This window comes from Antechinus flavipes, chromosome 3, assembly GCF_016432865.1.
Source record: "Antechinus flavipes isolate AdamAnt ecotype Samford, QLD, Australia chromosome 3, AdamAnt_v2, whole genome shotgun sequence".
Taxonomy (NCBI): Eukaryota; Metazoa; Chordata; class Mammalia; order Dasyuromorphia; family Dasyuridae; genus Antechinus; species Antechinus flavipes.
The window spans coordinates 600,441,629-600,462,528 of NC_067400.1; the positions used below are offsets into that span (position 1 = coordinate 600,441,629).

The 20,900-nt window shown below is 39.5% G+C and overlaps 1 protein-coding gene across 3 annotated transcripts in view; it reads left to right on the forward strand.

The window, feature by feature from the left end:
• ACOT7 (acyl-CoA thioesterase 7) overlaps window positions 1-20,900 on the forward strand; it is a 149,625-nt gene that overhangs the window by 16,266 nt on the left and 112,459 nt on the right. For 2 of the 3 annotated variants that reach the window (XM_051988693.1, XM_051988694.1), the window contains exon 2: window positions 15,821-15,938. In XM_051988693.1, the coding sequence (XP_051844653.1) occupies window positions 15,821-15,938 (118 nt within the window). Of the gene's footprint in view, window positions 1-8,308; window positions 8,437-15,820; window positions 15,939-20,900 lie in introns of those variants that run through there. The other variant, XM_051988695.1, reaches the window with a different exon arrangement.

The window sequence follows — 20,900 nt, forward strand, 5'->3', positions numbered from 1 at the left end:
ATTTTTTATTCACGCCCTTATCATTAACTGAGGGTCCTCCAAAGACTTATCCTGGGTCCTTTGGTACTCCAACTCCCAGTATACCTCATTGAGCAGCTGCCCCCATTTCCAGTCCACTGCCTGATCTTATTTCTTTTGCCAAAACATCCTTCCCTGGGTCATTCCACACAGCCCCAAAACTGGCTCAGGCTTATGTCATTCCCCTCCTTTGTACAGTTGTTGTAATAATTGTGCACTGCATTCAGCCTCTTCTGTCCTTCTTCCAAAGAAGTTGCCCGAGCAAATTTTCCTAGAGAACAGGTCTTACCATAGCATCCTCCTACTCCTCAGTTGCTTGGTGTTTGTACTTCACACTCTGACCCATGTTTTTTTTTTTTTCCCCCTGAGGCAATTGGGGTTAAATGACAGGATAACACAGCTAGGAAGTGTTAAGTGTCTAAGGCTTGATTTGAACTCAGGTCCTCCTGCCTTTAGGCCTGGTGCTCGATCCACAGTGTGACCCCTTTCTTTCTTTTTACACATTACTCCCCCTGCATACTCTGGTCCAGATCCAATTGCTGTTACTTCTCTATCCTGTTTCTGTCTCTTCTGTACGTTTCTCATGCCTTAGATACTTTGTCATCACTCCATCTCTTAGAATTCCTGATGTCTTTTAAGACAGCTTAGGTGCTACTTCCTGTCTCTTTCCTTCCTTCGTCTCTTTCCCCTAATTCCCCCCATCCTCCAAATCTGCCAAAACTATTCCCAGATTGGTAATCTTGTAGCATTGATTTATTTTATGTTTTATTGTTTTTATTATAAAATTTTTTATTTTCAGAACTTAAGCATATAGTTTTCATCATGCACCCTTGTAAAACTTTGTTCCAAGTTGTGTTTTTTTTTTTCTCCCTCTTTCCCTGACTCCCTCTCCTCAATGGGAAGTAATCCAGTATATGTTAAACATGTTCAGTTCTTCTACACAGTTATGCTGCACATGGAAAATCAGATCAAAAAGGGAAAAGAAATGAGAAAACAAAATACAAGCAAACAACAAAAAAAGAGTGAAAATGCTATGTTGTGGTCCACATTCAGTTCCCACAGGCCTCTTTCTGGATGTAGGTGACTCTCTTCATCATAAGACCATCGGAACTGGTTTGAATCTTCTTCTCATTGTTGAAGAGAGCCATGTCTATCAGAATTGATCATTGTATAATCATTTTGTTTCCATGTACAATGATCTCCTGGTTCTGCTCATTTCACTCAGCATCAGTTCATGTAAGAACCATACATGAGCCATAGGCTCTAAAATAGGACCGCCGCTCTCGGATTTGGAGGCTCTCCAGGCCTTTCTGAAATCATTCTGCTGGTCATTTCTTACAAAACAATAATATTCCATAACATTCATATGCCACAATTTATTCAGCCATTCTCCAACTGATGGGCATCCATTCTATTTCCAGTTTTTTGCCACTACAAAAAGGACTGCCACAAACATTTTTGCACATGTGGGTCCTTTTCCCTTCCTTTAAGAGCTCTTTGGGATACAGGTCCAGTAGCAACACTGCTAGATCAAAGGGTATGCAGTTTGATAACCCTTTGAGCATAGTTCCAAATTGCTCTTTAGAATAGTTGGGTCAGTTCACAGTTCCATGAACAATGTATTGGTGTCCCAGTTTTCCCAGATCCTCTCTGACATTGTTATCTTTTCTTGTCATCCAAGAGGTGTATAGTGGTACCGCAGAGTTGTCCTAATTTGCATTTTTCTGATGAATAGTGATTTAGAGCATTTTTCAATATGACTAGAAATGATTTTAATTTCTTCATCTGTAAGTTTTCTGTTTATATCCTTTGTTAATTGGAAAATGGCTTGTGTTCTTTTAAATTCTCTATATATTTTATTTGCTGAGACAATTAGGGTTAAGTGATTTGCCCAGGGTCACAGAGATAGGTGTTAAGTGTCGAGGTCAGATTTGAACTCAGGTCCTTCTGACTTCATGGCTGGTGATTATCCACTGCATCACCTAGCTGCCCCTCTCTATATGTTTTAGAAATGAGGCCTTTATCAGAATCCTTAGATGTAAATTTTTTCCCCCAGTTTACTGCTTCCCTTCTAATCTTGTCTGTTGGTTTTGTTTGTACAAAAACTTTTTAAGTGAATATAATCAAAATTTTCCATTTTATATTCCATCAAGTACTTTATATCATTACATCAAGTTCTTTGGCCACAAATTCCTTCCGGTCCACAGATCCGAGAGGTAGACTAAGCTTTGTTGTTCTAATTTTGTAGCATTGATTTATGTCTGTGCTGTCTCTCCTGTTGAATGTTAGCTCCTTATGGGCACAGGGATTGGGTTTTTGTTTTTTTGTTTTCCTAGTACTTAGTCCATTGTTTAGGACATGATAAATCCTAAAACAGTGCCTTGTTGATTGAGTGAAAAAGCTTGGAGAATTCTCTGTTTAGAGATCCACAAATCCATGAGAGTAATGAAGATCTTCAAGGGAAAGGACCTATTTACAGAGAGTATATATAGAAGACTGAGCCTTGGCCAGATATGCATTCAGGGCCAAGAAGTAACAGATGGTACAGCAGTAGGGACTTCGAAGGAATCATCAGCCAGATAGGAAGAGCAGCAGGAGAGAGCATCCAGTAGGATTGCAGGAGGATTGTAGCTGGAGGGTTGGTTGACATATTAGCAACAGCAGAAAAATAAAGGAAGACAAGGCTGGCAGAATTATCTTTAAGGGTTAAGGTTCAAAGAGGACCCAGTTGTAACCCAGGGCACTCCCCTGGCTAATGGTCTTTCTACTGCACCGTGTGTCTTTCATAGGGAATCCTCTGTCATAAGGCTGGGCTTTAGAGCCCTACCACAACCAGAAGTCCTACCAAGCTGGAGTGGCTTTGGCCATAGGCTCTAAAATAGGACCGCCGCTCTCGGATTTGGAGAAGCTTACCAGTCACCAGTTTGAAGGCTGGCAGATTTTTCAGTCACATTTTCAGATTTGTTTCAGTCACATTAACTCCTAGAGGCTATCTATGAAGCCATGGATGAATTTCCAGATACTCTTAAAGGAATCCTCTAAGCAAAATATTCCCCAGGAAATTCAAGTAAGCCCACTCCAGATCCATTCCCTCAAGCTCTCATCCCGTAGCTTTTCTTCCTTTCTTAGCCTTGGAAAAAGATGCTCCTTTGACTTACTAAACTTCAGCCCTTTGCAATCCGGCCTCCAATATCACTCAACTCAAACTGTCCTCTCCAAAGCTCCCTGTGACTTCAGCAGGTGCCCTCATTGGACTCACTGTCTGGAGCTTTTTACAGTGTGTACTTAAAAAAAACCCAAGCCTCATATTTGTGTTGCCCGTGTTTTTTTCTTTGAGCTCATTGTTTGCCACAAATGCTCTGTGTGCCTTCCTCATGTACCATGTGGCGTCAGGAACAAATGGAAAACCAAACAGCAGCCTGTGGGCAATGCGGGAATGCTGCTGGGGGATGACCTCGGTGTCCTCGAGAGGCTCTGCTCTGGGTTCTCGGGTCCCTGAATTTGTCCGTGGGCCTTGGGCTGCCATGCCCGGGCCCTGGCAAGGCCTCAGAAGGATAAACAGGCCTAAGAGCCCCAGGCTTGACATGGAGACCACTGCTGTGAGTTTTTTTTTTTTTTTTTTTTTTTTTTTTTCTGAATGCTTGAGTGTGTTAGATAGGCTGGCCAGCTTTGTTTCCGAGTCCCATCTCGGTCACCTTTTTTTTTCTTCCATGCTTTCAGTCTCTCTCTAGCTGAACTTGGGGAGGGCTTAAAACATCACTCTCTTAATGGGTATACTGATAGCAGGTTGTCAGCCCTCCCATAAGTCTTGCTGATTAGTTCAGGTAATAAAAACCTGGTAAGTTTGTCTTGCCCTGTTTATAATGAGATGAACTGTGCTTTCTTCCTTGAAGTTTGTGGGCCTGGATGTGTAACGTAGCTGTAGAGCTTTTAAAAAATACTATTTATCTCTCTTTTTTTAATTGTGATGATCATTTATTTAGTACTTTGTTTTTCCCTAGTTACATGTAAAAACAGTTTTTAACATTGTTTTTTAATTGAATTCTGTTTTAATTGAATTCAGTTAAAATAGATATTTTAAGCCTTTTATTTTCAAAATATATGCATAGTTTTCAACATTCACCCCTGCAAAACCCCGTGTTCCAAATTTTTTCCTTCCTCCCTCCCTTCTCCCACCTCCTCCCCTAGACAGCAAATATATGCTAAACACGTACAATTCTTCTGTAAACAATTCCACAATTATCTTGCTGCACAAGAAAAATCAGATCAAAAAGAAAAAAGAGAAAACAAAAAGCAAACAAACAACAAAGGTGGAAAAAAAACTTATGTTGTGATCCATACTCAGTCACCACAGCCCCCTCTGTGGATGCAGATGGTGTTCTCCATCAGAAGTCCATTGAAACTGTATCACCTCATACATATATTTATTAAGAGTATGTATAAAAGTACATGATTTCAAGAAAAAAAATAAACTGAATAGTGTTATATAGAAGGGTCCTTGCTAGAAACCTATCTCTCCCCCTCTCTCCCAAAGTTCTTGTTTTTAGCTTGAAGTTACTTTTTTACATAATCTGTGAGAAGTCACCTGATATATACTACATGTGTACCTATAAATAACTTTTCAATAACTTATAATCTTAGGTCATTGCAGGATTGGGGCCTTTGTAAAATAATTCTCTCCCTTCTTCCTTCTTATCCCCACTCCCCATTTAGAAAGCAAGCAAGCAGTTCCATATAGGTTATATATGTCTAATCATGCAAAATTATTTCTATAATCATGTAGACCTCTTTTGGAAAATGCTTTAAAGACTTGTCCCCCCCCCCCCCCCCCAAAAAAAAAAAAGACATCTTTAAAGTAATAATTTTGCTGTTTGTGTTCCATCTCATTTTTTTTCCTCTGCATTTTTTGTTTGATTCTTTTCTCCCCCTCAGTCATAAATCACAAAGCTCCAGGAACCCTCCCTTGTAACAAGCCCAGTGACCACATCTAGGAAGGCATGTCTGGTTCTGCCTCTGGTCCATTGCCCGTCTCCATGCCAAGGAATCAAAGTCCTGACTGGTCCCAGCTTTAGTCAGAGTTCTAAGATTGTTCTAACTTGTTCTCATCTTTGTTGTGTAACTCCTAGTTCATAACATTTCACGCACATCTTTTATTTCTCAGAAGTCAGCCTTTTTGTCACTTGTTAATGACAGACCCAAGTTTCCATCACATTGACAAGCCACAGTTGGTTCAGCCACTCCCCAGTTGCTGTTTAGTAGAACAGTATTCCGTTGCAGTCACCGTTCATATTATGTGCATCCATTCCCAAACCGATGTGAGCATGGTTTCTCACCATTCGAACATGGTCTTTTACCATATATTTTACTGAAAAGGAATAGTTAAAAGAAGCAGCTCTGTGTTGTCTGGTGTCAGAAATCCAGCCTCAGATACTGCTTAACTAAGAACTACTTTGGTTTTCCACAGGTTTCTTTTATTTGGATTACTGGGGCAGAAGAGTTGCAGAAGGGACTTGAATGCTCCTGAAATAGCCCAAATGAGAAATATAAGAGCTCTTTTATTCATTGTTCAGGGTCAGAATGTTTGGGGTAGGGATGGAGATTGAATGAGGGAGGATAAAAACCCATTCCTCCCCTCAGTGCTTTGTACTGATGATTTAATCTATAGGCAAATGTCTTCAATTATTCAGTAGTTTTTTAGTCATCTACTCTTTAGGACCCCATTTGGGGTTTTCTTGGAAAAAATATTGCAGTTGTTTCACCAATCATTTTATAGATGAGGAAATTGAGGCAAACAGGTTTAAATGACTTGTCCAGGGTCACACAGGAAGTGAATTGTGAATATGAATTTAAAGTACGCTTTATGTAAGTGTCAAATTATTTTGTAGATACCCTATTTTCTAGTCCTAAGACCCTAGCAGGGTTTGGCATACCAACAATCCTTTGGGTTCATCCTCGGATGATCTCACCATTTGGCAAAATGATGTAATTAATGCATTGCTTTGACTGGCATCAGATGTTATATTTGAACTTGGACAGGCACTGCTGTATCCATCACTTGTCACATCACATTGTTGCTGTTACCCCTCATCATCAGGGCTGCAGTTCACTGTGCAGCCATGGGCATAAGTGTTGAGGTTTCTCCCCATTTTCCCCCCACCCCCCAGGGGGAGGGTCCCAGATATCTAGCTCCCCTCCTTGCTTGCATTTCCCTCATTTTGAAAGTAAACTTCTATTGATTCCTGACTCTCTTGTCTGTAGCCTGCCCTATTCGCCAGCCATCTTGACTTAGAGGCCAGTTCCATCTGGTTGACAATAAATATCATTTAGTTTTTCTTTCTTTTTAAAAATCAGGTTTTTTATCAATAAAAACAGCCTCAGTTTTACTTAGAAATTTTATCTATCACTTATCTTTTTGCTTGAATTTTCATTAATCTGTTATATACTTGAAAAGAAAAGCAAATGATATACAAGACTTGTATTTTCACGTACAGTCCTTTTTCTGTTTTACTCTGTATGAAAATGTACATTTATTTGGTTTTAAATTTGGAACTAAAATAACAAGGAAAAAATTATGCTGCCCTTTGTTCCACTTCCTTTGTCCCTGATTGGGAATGGGTGTGGAGTATGGAGAACAACCTGATCTTTTATAATGGGAGATACAATTCTCAGGTGTTCATAAATTTTCCAAGATGAAGCCCTCTTGCTGTGGGCCAAAGTGAAATTGTTCCCTCTTCCTTGTTTCCCTAAGAAAGGTCATTTCATCAGCTTATAATTGAAGTTAGTCTTTTAAATTGAAACAGCCACTGGGAGAGTAAAGGCTGTTAGTTCATATTTTTTTGTGAATAATATTAATCTGATGGCCAGAGACAGTTATATGGCCAGTGTATGGAACTGGTCCTGGAGTCAGGAAAACCTTCAAGCTCTTGGCACTATACGTGGCACATTGTGTAAGTGCTTGCTCCCTCCCATTGCCCACATTGTTCTGGAGTGGAGAGATACTTTGGAGCATGAGGCACCACCAGGGAGAGCAGGCCTGGGTAGAGAGGGGTTTGGGGAGCCATGAGTGTACTGGGCCCCAAAGACCTGCTTCAGTTGCACCTAGGGCTCGGTGGCCTGGTGACAGTTCAGATGTATTTGTATATTGTCTTTGGTCCAAGTCTGAGATAAGGTTGTGCAGATGCAAGGGTACAAGGGATCCCCAAGAATACATTGGGGTTCCAGACTGGTCTTGTGGGTGTCCCCAAAGAATTTAGAAGCTTGGATAATTTCTAAGTTAAGAGGCAAAGTGTTATAATTGTAACGCCAATTAAAATAGATTAAATTCAAAGAGAGGGAAAGAGCAAAAAGGTAAATTTATAGGGAAAAATGTTAGAGGTGGAGTTGAGAACAAAGAACAGAGCAGGATGACTCATGGGATTGGGGTCAACGCGATTGCAGAATCGGGTAATGGGGGCTTCCTTCATGAAACTCAAGAAGTGCTCATTGTCTGAGTCCAGGTGCGAGGTGGCAGCCCAGACTTTTGGAGGACAAACCAGACATGCTTGAAAGATAGCTCAGTGGAACTTTTCTTTCACTACGTTCTCCAAGATCACATCACTCCCAGTAGCTGCATTTCTAAAGGGACTATATAATTCCCAAAGGCAGGTGCTCTGGGGGGGCTTCTGGATAGTACTGGGGTTTGTACTACTTGTGGGGGTTTCTGCTAACTCAGAGGTAGGCTGCTGAGACTTGTTACGAAGTCATTTTCCTTTTAAAGTTTGTTTTTGAGCTAAATACTTCCTGATAAGACTTAGTTAATTGGGGTTTTTGGGTAACTTTATTCCACCGTTTTGAACGGGGGTGGGGGTGGGGGTGGTGGGGTGGGCTCTCTGTAACATTGTCTCTGTTTTAGAAGTAGTGTATTATTAAAACTACTGACACTGAACTTTTGCACAGATCACTGATGTGCCCTGGTTTTGTTTTTTTGGAGCTGGATGCTATATCGGTTCATAAATGGAAACTTAGAGGTTAGTAGACCTAATAGTGGTGGTATAATAGTGCATGCTGATTAGTTAACACTAAGTCAATACTCAGACTCTTGACTTCTTAATTTCATGTTGCTTCATGAAGTGTTTTAATGTGGTAATTATTAAATGAGGTTTCTATGGAAACTGGCTCTGGCTGGGCAAGTTTTTGATTGGTACACATCCTCTTCCTAGTTAGATTGGACAGTACAGGAAGTCAGCATGCCTTCCACCGGACTCAGCGGGCGGGGAGCCTGAAAGGGTTTTCGTCAGGAATGGCCCCATGACTTGGGCAACTGTAAATGTCAGATCTGCTGGCTCAGTTGGACCGGGTTGGCCCTGCTCCCCAGCCTTTGCTCAGCTCCCCATTTGGTCTGATAACTTCCCCGTTGGGGATGGCCTCTCAGCTTTGCAGGTATGATCTGGGGCTGGAGGTGGTGGTGGTGGGGGGTGAAAGCCTGCTGGGCCACTTTCAGGAAGTGATGGGTGAAACAGTGGAAGAATAGAACATACAGCCCCATGTTCTCCACCAGCTCTCTGTTGGGAACTGTGCCAGTTGTGGGGAACTGAGAGCTTGCTGAGAATCACAGAGGCAAACTTCCTGGAATTGGTTCCTATTAACTGGAAGTCCAACCCCACACTTCTCCTCAGGTCTTTTTCTTATACTTGAAACATAGTGGGGGCTGATGGGCTAGGCGAGCAGTTTGTTTTCCTAGTAGTATTAGGATTTCCATGATGCTTTGTCTTGTTATAAGCCAGCTTGGTTTATTTAAATAATGGATTACAAATTCAAATGTAAAACATTCAAATAAAGTCATTGAGCATACTTTATAATTACTTGAAAAAAGTGAATTTTAATATGGGAAACTATGGCAAATGGAAAGAAAAACAATTCAGCTGTTTGTTCCTTCCAGCTTTCTTTAACCAATTTTACTTAAAAGTTCAAGTTATATCTCTCAGCATCGGGACTTTGAGCAAAGCACTTAATTTTCCAGTGCCTCAGGCATTTTTTTGAAACTAGAAATTGCAGAGTAGGGGAGTACACCTTATACTGATAGTTTCTTCATCTGGAATCTCTTTTATCCAGATTATTCAGGCCCTTCTATATTCCTTTTCAGATTTCTCACTGTTCTCATAGCTGTTATTCTTTATCAGATTGTCTTTTATTTGGATATGACATAGATTATTCTATTTTCCCAATTGCTGAACATGTAGATTCTTTTGGTTTAAAAAAATTACAGCATGATAATGATCATCAAATATTTGAAAGGCTGACGCGGGGAAGACAAATTAGACATGCTCTGCCTCGCCTCCAGAAATGGATGGAAGATTTGGAGAGGCAGATTTGAAGATGATAGAAGTAAAAAACTTAAAGATGAGAGCTGTCCAAGTGAGGAATTCCTTTTCATCAAAAGGGATTATTTTTTAGATCTGTGTTGGATCTGTGGCCTCTTAGGTCCCTTTTCATTGGAACACACTGTGAAATACTTCTCCCCTAAGGACTTTCCATCCCAAACACCCTTTGTACATACTGTCTGGGGAGGGGTTGGAGGTGGGGCTGGGGGTTGCCAGAGGGCTGATGACTTTTCCCCTGGCCCTTCGATCATTTAAAAAGTATGTAGTTGTGCTTCTTTTCATAGTTTTCTCAGAGTTTAATATGCTCAATCATAACCTGAGCATTGAGGTTTCTAATACGAATTCTCATCTTGTATGTTTACTCGAATATAAATTAAGCAGTGGACATCACTTAGCTTTTCTAAAGGGATAATTACCTAGGAATCTAGCAAAGGCACAAGATTTTTATTTTTTTATTTTTAATTTTTATTATTTTATAATAACTTTATATTGACAGAACCCATGCCAGGGTAATTTTTTTTACAACATTATCCCTTGCATTCACTTCTGTTCCGATTTTTCTCCTCCCTTCCTCCCCCCCTCCCCTAGATGGCAAGCAGTCCTATATATGTTAGATATGTTGCAGTATATCCTAGATACAATATATGTGTGCAGAACCGAACAGTTCTTTTATTGCACAGGGAGAATTGGATTCAGAAGGTAAAAATAACCCGGGAAGAAAAACAAAAATGCAAATAGTTCACATTCGTTTCTCAGTGTCTTTTCTTTGGGTGTAGCTGCTTCTGTCCATCATTGATCAATTGAAACTGAGTTAGATCTTCTCTTTGTCAAAGAACTCCACTTCCATCAGAATACATCCTCATACAGTGTCGTTGTTGAAGTATATAATGATCTCCTGGTTCTGCTCATTTCACTCAGCATCAGTTCATGTAAGACTCTCCAAGCCTCTCTGTATTCATCCTGCTGGTCATTTCTTACAGAACAATAATATTCCATAACATTCATATACCACAATTTACTCAGCCATTCTCCAATTGATGGGCATCCATTCAATTTCCAGTTTCTAGCCACTAGAGTAAACAGGGCTGCCATAAACATTTTGGCACATACAGGTCCCTTTCCCTTCTTTAATATTTCTTTGGGATTTATACAAGCCCTAACACTGCTGGATCAAAGGATATGCACAGTTTGATAACTTTTTGGGCATAATATAATCCAGATTGCTCTCCAGAATGGTTGGATTCATTCACAACTTCACCAACAATGCATCAGTGTCCCAGTTTTCCCGCATCCCCTCCAACATTCATCATTATTTTTTCCTGTCATCTTAGAAAGGCACAAGATTTTTAAAAAATCCTATACAATGGGGTCCTTTTCTCCCAGTGTCCCCACTGAGTTTGCTTTTGTGTATGTTGTTACTGATGTATCTAGTTCTTTGGCTGATGGATCTGTCCTCTGGTAGACTGATCCTTGGGGTTGACTCCCCACCAGATGTGGCTATTGCTGCTACTGGCTCTGGTTTGCCAGAGGGACTTGTCCTGGCTCCTTCGGTCTTTTGAGGCCCACAAAAGCAATAACCTGTTTTATTCGGGTTTGGGATACTTGGGATTTTTGTTTTTCCTCTGTCTCTTGTGAACCTCTTTTGTTCAGCTGATCCACCTCTCCAGTTCTTTCCCAGGAGCAGATTGTTTTGATGACTAGCTGGCCTTCTGAGGATTGCAAAGTCCTCAGCTGCAAAGTCTGGATGCTGTAGGGTCTAGGTGACTTTGATTCTTTAACTTTATCATATGACCATGGATTTAGCTTTGAACAAAAGGCGTTCCTGGAGTTGTCTAGTTAAAAGTAGTTTTCTAGTTCTCAGAAAGATCAGGTTGGTTGGGATGTAGAAACAGCAAGTGAGGGAAATCCCTTGAATCTGAGGTTTCTTGGTACATTGGGGCAGAAGGATTAAATGCTTCACCCTGCACTCTCCCAAGTGCAGCCTGGACCAGATTAAAATGTCACTGGGAAATATTTAGCAACAATAAAAATACAGTAAAACATAAGTAGTGTTTATAATGGCTCCTGTTTCTAATTGAGTTTGATATTATCATTCTAGGGAATTTAATTTATTATTATGCTCAGCTGGTGACTTAAGGGATTATGGTTAGGTTTCAGTTTATGTTCTGAATAGTTTTTACTGTTAGAAAACACAAGTATTGACTATTTGTCTTACCTGATTGAGAACTATTTACAGCTATGCCTCCTCCCCAATTTTCCCATCCTATTCTTCAGTAAAATTGGGAATACCCACAGGTTTGGAGTTGAGGATCCTAGATATCCAGGATGTGCTTTTCTGAGCCTCAGTTTCCTTATCTGTAAAATGACTCTAGATGGTCTCTAAAGCCAGAGATCTATAAACTTTTCCAGTGAAATTGGCCTTTGTTTTACTCCTAGAACTCCCTTAGCATTCCTCCATTAGGCTTAGTTAACAATATTTCTTTTCTGGAAATTAGATAGCTCTCTCTTTCTCTTCAGTCCTATTCTAATTTTTCCAGGTCATCTCCTATCACTTTTTCAGACATCCCTTTCCCCACCTCCATCCCAGGTTTTCCTATCTCTTCATCTTAAGGTTTTCAGTGGAATTTAGGATTGTAAAATGGCTAGAGATTATTTGTCTTATCTCTAATTCTGTCCCCTCTTTATCTTTCTGTTTCTCTCCCCCCCACTCCCCTAATCTGTACAGTGACTTAAGATGACTGAAGAAATTAGGGACAGAGTCAGGATCCAACTTTCTTTGACTCCCAGACCCATGTTCTATTTCTCTTTGGCCTATCTTCTGACAAGTGTCCTGGGCTTCCTTCCAGTGTTAGCTATCTATTCTGTGAATTGCTTAGCATTTGGAGGGGGTGAGCTGTATTTGAATGAAGAACTGAACTTCTACTTTTGTTTCTTGAATGATCTGCCTTCCATTTATGAGCTAATTTGACGGTATTGAATGTAAAACCTTAGTGGACCTGTTCATTGTCCATATAGTATTGTGAGTGGGTATTTTTCTGGTTGACTGCTCTGTTGGGGCCATAGCTTGGGCCTGCGTTACTCAGAAGTATTGCCTCTTAAAAAGAGAGCCTGGAAAGTATTCTTTTTAGAAAAGGTGATTTTTTTAAGCTAGCCTGTACCTTCTTCTTTAACAGTTATTTTAGATGCTTCTGTTGTAAAGAGGAACCAAAACAGGAAAAAAAAAAACCCCAACCCACTCCTGGTTACCATGGATTTCACCCAGCGATGTTTTAATTTTAGTGCTGACATTTTCATGTCAGAATCAGAAATATTGGCTGTGATCCTAGTGCACATGTTCTTGCTTACGGGGGCAGGACTACAGGGTACCACCTCTTAGAGATGTCATCTGATGGTTTTCAGATCAAAGCTTCCTTCTCTAACAGGGCTGGGGAATCTTTTTAGAACCAAGGACCATTTGGACATTTATGACATCATTTCACTACCATACAAAATCATGAGCAGTGGGAGGTTGTAAATGCTAGCTTTCTGCTCATCGTCACCTGAGGTTGTCTTGTCAGACCAAATGATTTTGTGGTTGGACGTTTCCCCATCCCTACTCTACAGCATGTAGGCATTGGGCCTAAATTGAAGTCACCACGCCCTGCGCTTTGGACGTGGAATGGGTATTGCCCCTGTGCTTTAATGGTATAAGGGACTTATGGGAAAGAAAGTTTCCATTGTGCAGCTGAGGCCTGAAAACTTGAGTGACTTGACCAAAAGTGGAACTTGTACCTTAGGCTTTTCTAACTCCTGAGACTGGTTTCCTATTGTTAGTTCTAGCTGCTTAGTATGTAATAGTTATTTTAAGTAATTGGTGCTTATTTATTGAGAATTGGTGTGGGGAAGCTGATTGGACTCTCGAGTAAGGAGATATAAATTCAAATAATATTTCCTAATTGTGCCCCTTTTGGCAGTCCCCTGAATCAGATTGCTTATTCATAAGAAGGGCTGCTAAGTAATAATATTTGTTCTTGGAAGAAAGTGCTTTGTAAGCCTTAAAGCACTGTAGAAATATTGAATGAAACAATTAGAAAATAAATGATATAAAAAGTATTCATTGTATAGTCTAGACGGTAAGAGACATGAAAGTTTCTAGAAGAAGGGTGAGTATGGGCTGGAAACATCAGGAAATGTTTCATGGGCTCACTTGCTTTAGAAAAGATAATTTTAGTTGGAATCCGTTTATTCTTTTTGATCTAATAAACCTGTCTGGCCTGAGCAGTTACAAACTTTTAGAAAGAATGGAGAGTAATACAAAAGTAAAATCTCAAAAACAAGGGGGAATGTTTATTGATTACCTTCTTGATTTAATGTTATTTTAAAAATTCATTTTATCGATGTCCTTTGTCCTTAGCTGAGTCATTTATTTCATCCCTTCTTCTCTCCATCTCCAGAATGGACTCTTGCTTGTCTGTAACAAGAAAAAACGAGCCGATTCAATTAGTGCAATGACCCCATCAACAAATGGACACAGGCTTCTACCCTACTAATTTCTTGCCTCCGTACCAGGATGAGGAAGGCATTTTTTCTATTTGATTCTTTTGGACCAATATTGTTTTTTCAGTTATTCAGAATTCTTTTTAATGAGCCCCTCCCCCCCCCTTTTTTTTAAGCATTGTCATCATCATTTTGTATACTGTGTAGATTTTGGTTCTGCTTTAAATTCATACATCAGTTCATACGATCAATCGCTTGGAATACGTATCAATCAGTGAAACATCTCATGTTGCTCTGACTTTCTCAAAGTGAAATTCTGTTTCACTCTTGTGCCATATTTGGCCTAGCCATTTCCCTCTTTGTTTCTAGTTCTTGGCTATCACAAAATGTGCTGCTATTCATATCTACATACTACATAGTACATGGAAACATTAGATCTTTGTTTCCAACTTTGACCTCCTTGGGATATCTGTCAGTAGTGTACCCAAGATTTTAGCACCCAGTTTTATTAGCAAGATTATGTGACTTGTTCAAAGTCAGGTAAATGAGCAGAGAAGTCAGGTTTGATTGAGTTCAGGTTCTTTGATTCCAAATTAAGCCCCACATAGATCATACAGTGACACTTCCATAGCATCCACCAGTTACTCGTGTGAGCCAAGTTACCAACGTTAGTAAGCTACTTTGGCGGTAGTTGTTGGGCAGCTGTAGGGGATGGGGAGGAAGGGAAGACTTGTGTGGGGGATCCTGCTGAGTAGGATCAGGATAAGTTGGAGGAAGAGCTTGTGTGCACATGCTTGGGTTGGCTTTTATGGAGGCCTGAATTAGAGCAACCCAAGTAACTCTTTGGGAAACTGGATAGATGTGATCATTCTAGTTTTCTGAGTGGGAAGGAGGCTGAGCAAATGAAACAATTAGCAGAACAATTTCAAGGCTTTGATGGTTTTGCCCAAGGTGTATTTCCAACCAGTGATTTCCAAATGGAAATTTTGGAATTCTAAGAATTAGATCAAGCTCCTGCAGTGCTGACCAGCCATTGTGTGATTTTGAGTAGATCATAGGCTCAGAGCATTGGAGCTAGAAGCATCCTCAGAGGTAATGGAGCTGATGAGTAAACTGAGACCTAGAGTGAAATGACTTAGGCCCGAAATCCCACAGAGAATATACATTTGAGTAGGATTGGAGTTCAGGTCCTTTGGCTTTTCTGTTCCTTTCTCTGGATTCCCTTTAACGCGAGCTGGTGAGATTTTCATTTTTTGACCTCCAGGACTTGCCAATTTAAAAATCTCCCTTCTAGAAGTGCCTTGATTCTGTTTCATTGAAAGGGAAACTGATGCAAAGAGCCTGGGGAAGTGAGCCGAGAACTTTGAACAGCTTGTCCCCACTGTGGTTAAAGTCGAGGCTTGAACCTGCAGATGGTGAAATCTTCCAGGGTTGCATTCAGTCTTTCTGAGCTTGGATGGCTGATCTCTAAGGGGATGATGCCATTGCTTTAGGACACTTCAGGACTAATTGAATTCTACTTGGTCATGCTTGACATAAAGTGTTGGCGTGCTCTTGCAGTCTCAGGTCCATGACCCAAGACTCCTCTCAGCCTTTGCAATCAAGTCATTGCAAAGCTCCTGGAAGGCTGAGGTTGGAGGCTGTCCCAACTATAGGGGAAACTATTTCTTTTCTGTCTATACTGTGCCCTCCTGTGGGAAGAGAAGGAGCAGCAGCGCTCAGTCTGAGGCCTCCTTTACCAGTTTGGTTAAGCTAGGAGGCACTCACCTGTTCTTAACATTTCCTCCTTCTCCTAGGAATGGAGTGAAGACTATTTTTCTTTCTTTATCTTTTCTTTCTTTCTTTCTTTCTTTTTTTTTTTTTTTGGGCCTGTGGCAGCTGGAACTTCTAGCATTCTGTTTCCCTTGAGCTGATTTCTTCTATCCAAGCCCTCCCAGAGATTTCACTTCTGCTCTGTCTGCCCACAGGATAATGCGCCCAGATGACGCCAACATTGCAGGCAATGTCCATGGAGGGACGATTTTGAAAATGATTGAAGAGGCTGGGGCTATCATCAGTACACGACACTGTAACAGCCAGAAAGGAGTAAGTATTTAGTGGGGTCACTCCAGGCTTTGCCTGGGTACTGGTGGGAAAGCTTGGGCTCTTGGGCACCTTGTTTGCCATCCCAAATCAGAGTACAGGTATCAATGTAGGGTCTCTGGCTCTGGAATTGGGTGGCTTTTTTCTTCTTCTTTTCTCCAGCTTCTTTGGGTCTTCTGCAAGCCCTGCCCACTGTTAGGAGCCTTTGGCTACTTCCTTCCCAGCATGAAGCCTGGGAACTGTAGTGGAAGATATTTTGTTTTTAGAAGAAAATAGAGGAGAAATCAAAAGGAGGAATGAAGTTCAGTATCTTAGCAGGGATTCTTATTGTAGAGTATCTGAATTTGTCTTAAAAACAAACCCATAATGTGAGTGTATATAACATATAAGATATTATATATAAAAAATAGATACTGCACTTAAATTCTCATTAAAAAATTCAGATTTACATAAAAAATACTGAAAGAAATCTGCATTCCAAAAAAAAAAATTAACAAAAATTCCTTATTTAAAGCAGATGCAATTATATGATGAGTAAGTAAATGGTGGTAGAAAGCTGAGAAGCCTGAGTCAGTTCCTTCCTGTTTGCAGACAGTTAATTATACTGTACTATACTGTACTTCTCTCTGTACTATATAGTGATCCATGTCTTTTCTTTTTTTTAAATTTTTTTTATTTTTCAAAATATATGTAAAGAGAGTTTTCAACATTCATTTTTTTTTTTAAATTAAAGCTTTTATTTCACAAAGCATATGCACAGGTAATTTTTCCAACATTGACCCCTGTATAACCCCCTGCCTCAAATTTTCCCCTTCTTCCCACCTAGCAGGCAGTCCAATACATGCCAAATATGCCGAAATACATGCCAGATCCAATATGTGTATACATATTCACACAGCCATCCAGTTGCACAAGAAAAATCAGATCAAGAAGGAAGAAAAAGAAAAACTGAGAAAAAAGAAGCAAAAAATGCAAGCAAATAACAGAGAGTGGGAGTGCTAATGTATGCTGTGTTCCACCCTCTGTTCCCATGGTTCTCTTTCTGGGTGTAGATGGCTCTCTTCATCACTGCACAAGTAGAACTGGTCCAAATCATCTCAGTATTGAAGAGATTCAACCCATTCATCAGAATTGGTCATCATATATAGTCTAGTTGTTGCTGTGTATGATGATCTCCTTTTCACTTTGCATCAGTTCACGTAGGTCTCTCCAAGCCTCTCTGAAATATCATCTTGCCTAGTTGTTTCTTACAGAACAACAGTATTCCATAGCATTCATATACCATAATTTATTCAGCCATTTTCCAGTTGATGGGCATCCTCTCAGTATCCAGTTTTCTTGCTACTACAAAGAGGGCTGCCACACAAACATTTTGCATATGGGTCACTTTCCCTCTTTTAAGATCTCTTTGGCATATAATCCCAATAGAAACATTGCTGGATCAAAGGGTATACTCAATTTGATAACTTTTTGAGCATAGTTCCAAACTGCTCTCCAGAAGGGTTAGATCCCTTCACAGTTCCACCAACAATGTATCGGTGTCCCAGTTTTCCCACATCCCCTCCAACAGCCGTCATTATCTTTTCCTGTCATCTTGGCCAATCTGACAGGTGTGTAGTGATATCTCAGATCAGCATTCATTTTTGTAAAATTTTTGTGTTTGAAAATTTTTTCCCTTCCTTTTTTACCTCACTTCTCCTTAAGATAGCAAATAATCTGATTTAGGGTTAAATTATGCACATTTTAAATTTTTACTTATTATAGCTTTTTATTTACAAGTTATATGCATGGATAATTTTACAGCATTGACAATTGCCAAACCTTTTGTTACAATTTTTCCTCTCTTCCCCCCCCATTCCCTCCCCCAGATAGCAGGTTGACCTATAATACATGTTATAAATTAAATTAAATACAATATTAGTATACATGTCCAAACAGTTATTTGGCTGTTCAAAAAGAATTGTATTTTGAAATAGTATATGTACAATTCTTTTAAACATATTTCCATATTGTGTTGTGCAAGAAAAATCAGCAAAAGGGAAAAAAAAACAGCAAGAAAGAAAAAGCAAACAAAAGGTGAAAATACTATGCTTCGATCTACATTCAGTCTCCCTAGTTCTCTCTCTGGATGTGGATGGCATTTTCCATCCCAAGAATATTGGAATTGCCTTGAATCGCTGCATTGTTGAGAAGAGCCAAGTCCATGATTCATATATTTTCACTATGGCTGGCAGCAAACGTTCTTGAAAGGAAAGGTAAACCATCTTGTAAGCATACATGAATAGATTTGACAATGAAAATGAACATAGAGGCAAAACTTATCAGTAACACATGAACTTAGTTTCTAGCCATGAATACCACAGTGAAGGATGCTGCTTAGATTAGGGAGTTTGGAAAAGGCAGTGCTTGCAGGAAATGAACTGGTGCTATTCTACAGATGAGAAACTATTTAACTATGTGGCTAGAAGCTCAAACTAAGAAGATTCTTTTAAGCTTGATCACAATTCAAGTAAAGACTCAAAATCTCTTTGAAGATTTAAAGGTTAAGTACCCTGAAGGAACACAGGTATTACAGCAAGCAGTGATGGATTTGTTCAATTTCAAAATCATGCAGGATTTCATAATGAGTAAGTATTAGGAAAGACTGCTAGTGCAGATATTGAAGCAGCAAAGAAGTTCCCAGAGTTTTCTTGCAAAAAAATAGATGAGGTCCCTACTTGCCAGAACAAATTCTTATTTATTTATTTATTGAATAATTCTTTAATGTAGATGAAATGAGTCTATTTTATTAAAGAATGCCATCTCAAATCTACGTCTTGGTGAAAGAAAAAACTATGTGGTCCATAAAGCTTCAGATACAAAGGTTTACTCTTCTCTGTGGAGGGAATGAATCTAGGACTTGCAAATTAAAACTTGTTCTAATGCATCACTCAGAAAAAAAATCCAAGAGCATTGAGAGTAATGCTTGGGCATACCCCACCCAAGTTTCACCATAACTTGGGCATTATTTTGCTAAAACCAAGGCAGAGATAACCCTTATCATGTTTGAACCATGGTTTATGCACTGCTTCATTCCAAAAGCCAAAAAGTATTGTAATGGTAACGGCATGTCTTTAAGATTCTATTTATCTTGGAGAATGTTCCAGATCAGCTATCTCATCTGAAAAATTTTAATGAAAATGTAAAAGTGGTAAATACCCTCATATATAATACGTACTTACCCCATTACTAATAACCTATGGATCTGGGAGTGATTGGGAATATTTTTTAAGCAGTACTTTTGCCTAAGCAATTGCAGGTTTGGATGCAGATAAGGAGTTGATCTTGAGAGATTTCTGGAAGTCCTATTATATTTATATACAATCTGGAATACTGTTAAGGAATGGGAAGACATAACAAACATGTTTGAAGAGTTTGGGAAAAACTGGGCACAAGGTGCCTAATATTCATGGATTTGATAAAAATGAAAAACAGGATTGTAAACTTAGCACAAAAGCTCGAAGTGGATGAGAATGATGTGGATGAGTTTATTGATCCTCATTCAACAGTTCTTCAAGAAATTTGTTCCTAGCTGCAAAGATGCCAAAGAAGGGAAGCTTCAGAACCTGAGGTCAAACCAAAAAGGCTCACAATGAAGCAGCTGGCATAATAAATATTTCATCATTTGGATGAATTTTTTCTTGTTTTGAAAAGATGGATTCAAATACCTCAAGATTTTTTAAAGTACAAAAACTAGTTGAGAAAATATTGCTTGCTATCATTGTCAGATATAGGCAGCTAGATAGTGCAGTAATCTGGCCCTGAAAGAGTTGACGTCAAATCTGGCCTTCGACACTTATTGGCTCTGTGACCTGGGCAAGTCATCTAATCCTGTTTTGCCTCAGTTTTCTCATCTGTAAAATGAGCTAGAGAAGGAAATGGCAAACTGCTTCCAAAATCTCCAGAAAACCCCAGATGGGTCATGAAGAGCTGGACATGATTGAAATTGAACAGCATCGTCAAACATAGGAGGAAAAAAACGAGCCCCACTCTCCAAATATTTCTTGATAGCATCATACACCATGATAAAAGGCAAAATGCTGCCTAAATTAACTTTCTGTACAATACTGTGCATGCTTTACTTTTCATTTCCTAATTATCATGGTATAGTATTTGGTATGTCTGCATTTTAAAACATTTTGGGAATTGCATAAAGGTATTATTTTGTGTATGCCTTTCTTATTTAGGCTATGTGAAAGGCAGATTATTAAGGGCAAATTTGCATTATGTAAAAATTGTGTTATATAGTGGTTTGCCAAGTAGTCTACTTAGGTAAAGTGAGAACTATATAAAAAAAGGTGAAATTTGAGCTCCTGAGGAGTTGCCTGTAAAAAAGCCACCTGAAGATTGTGAATGTCAGCCAGAAAAACTCATTAGGCTAAATAGGTGCCGTGGAGTAAGAGGTGTGGCCTTTGAGCCTCAGGAGTATGAAGCTTATTGCCAGAATCAGAGAACCTGTGATTCAGTGAGATTGTCTCCTTTTCTGACTCACCTGCAGCTGTTCTTTTGGATTTCCTAGGTTGGAAGCCAGTAGTTAGGTGCTGGGAAAACACTGGCTGGACTGCCTTGGTGTTGAAAGCACTGTGTTCTGGGGAGAACAGAAGGTGCTGCTGAAGGCAACTGCAGCCCAAAGTTTGCAACTCATGTTCATCTTAGCAAATGTGTTAAGAATATTTAAGTATTAAGACTACTTAATTCTAAAAAAAAAAACCAAACTTAATTCTGTGTGTGAGTGTGAGACACCAAGTTTAGTACTAGAGAGGACTGGCATTGTTCCGATTATCCAGTTATGTGGTACTAGAGATAACTGGTACTAGAGTGGTACTATAGATAACTGGATAATCGGAACAATCCCAGTCCTTGAATGATTTCTATTCCTTAATACACAGACAAGAAACTACAAGGTTTATGCAATATAATATTAAA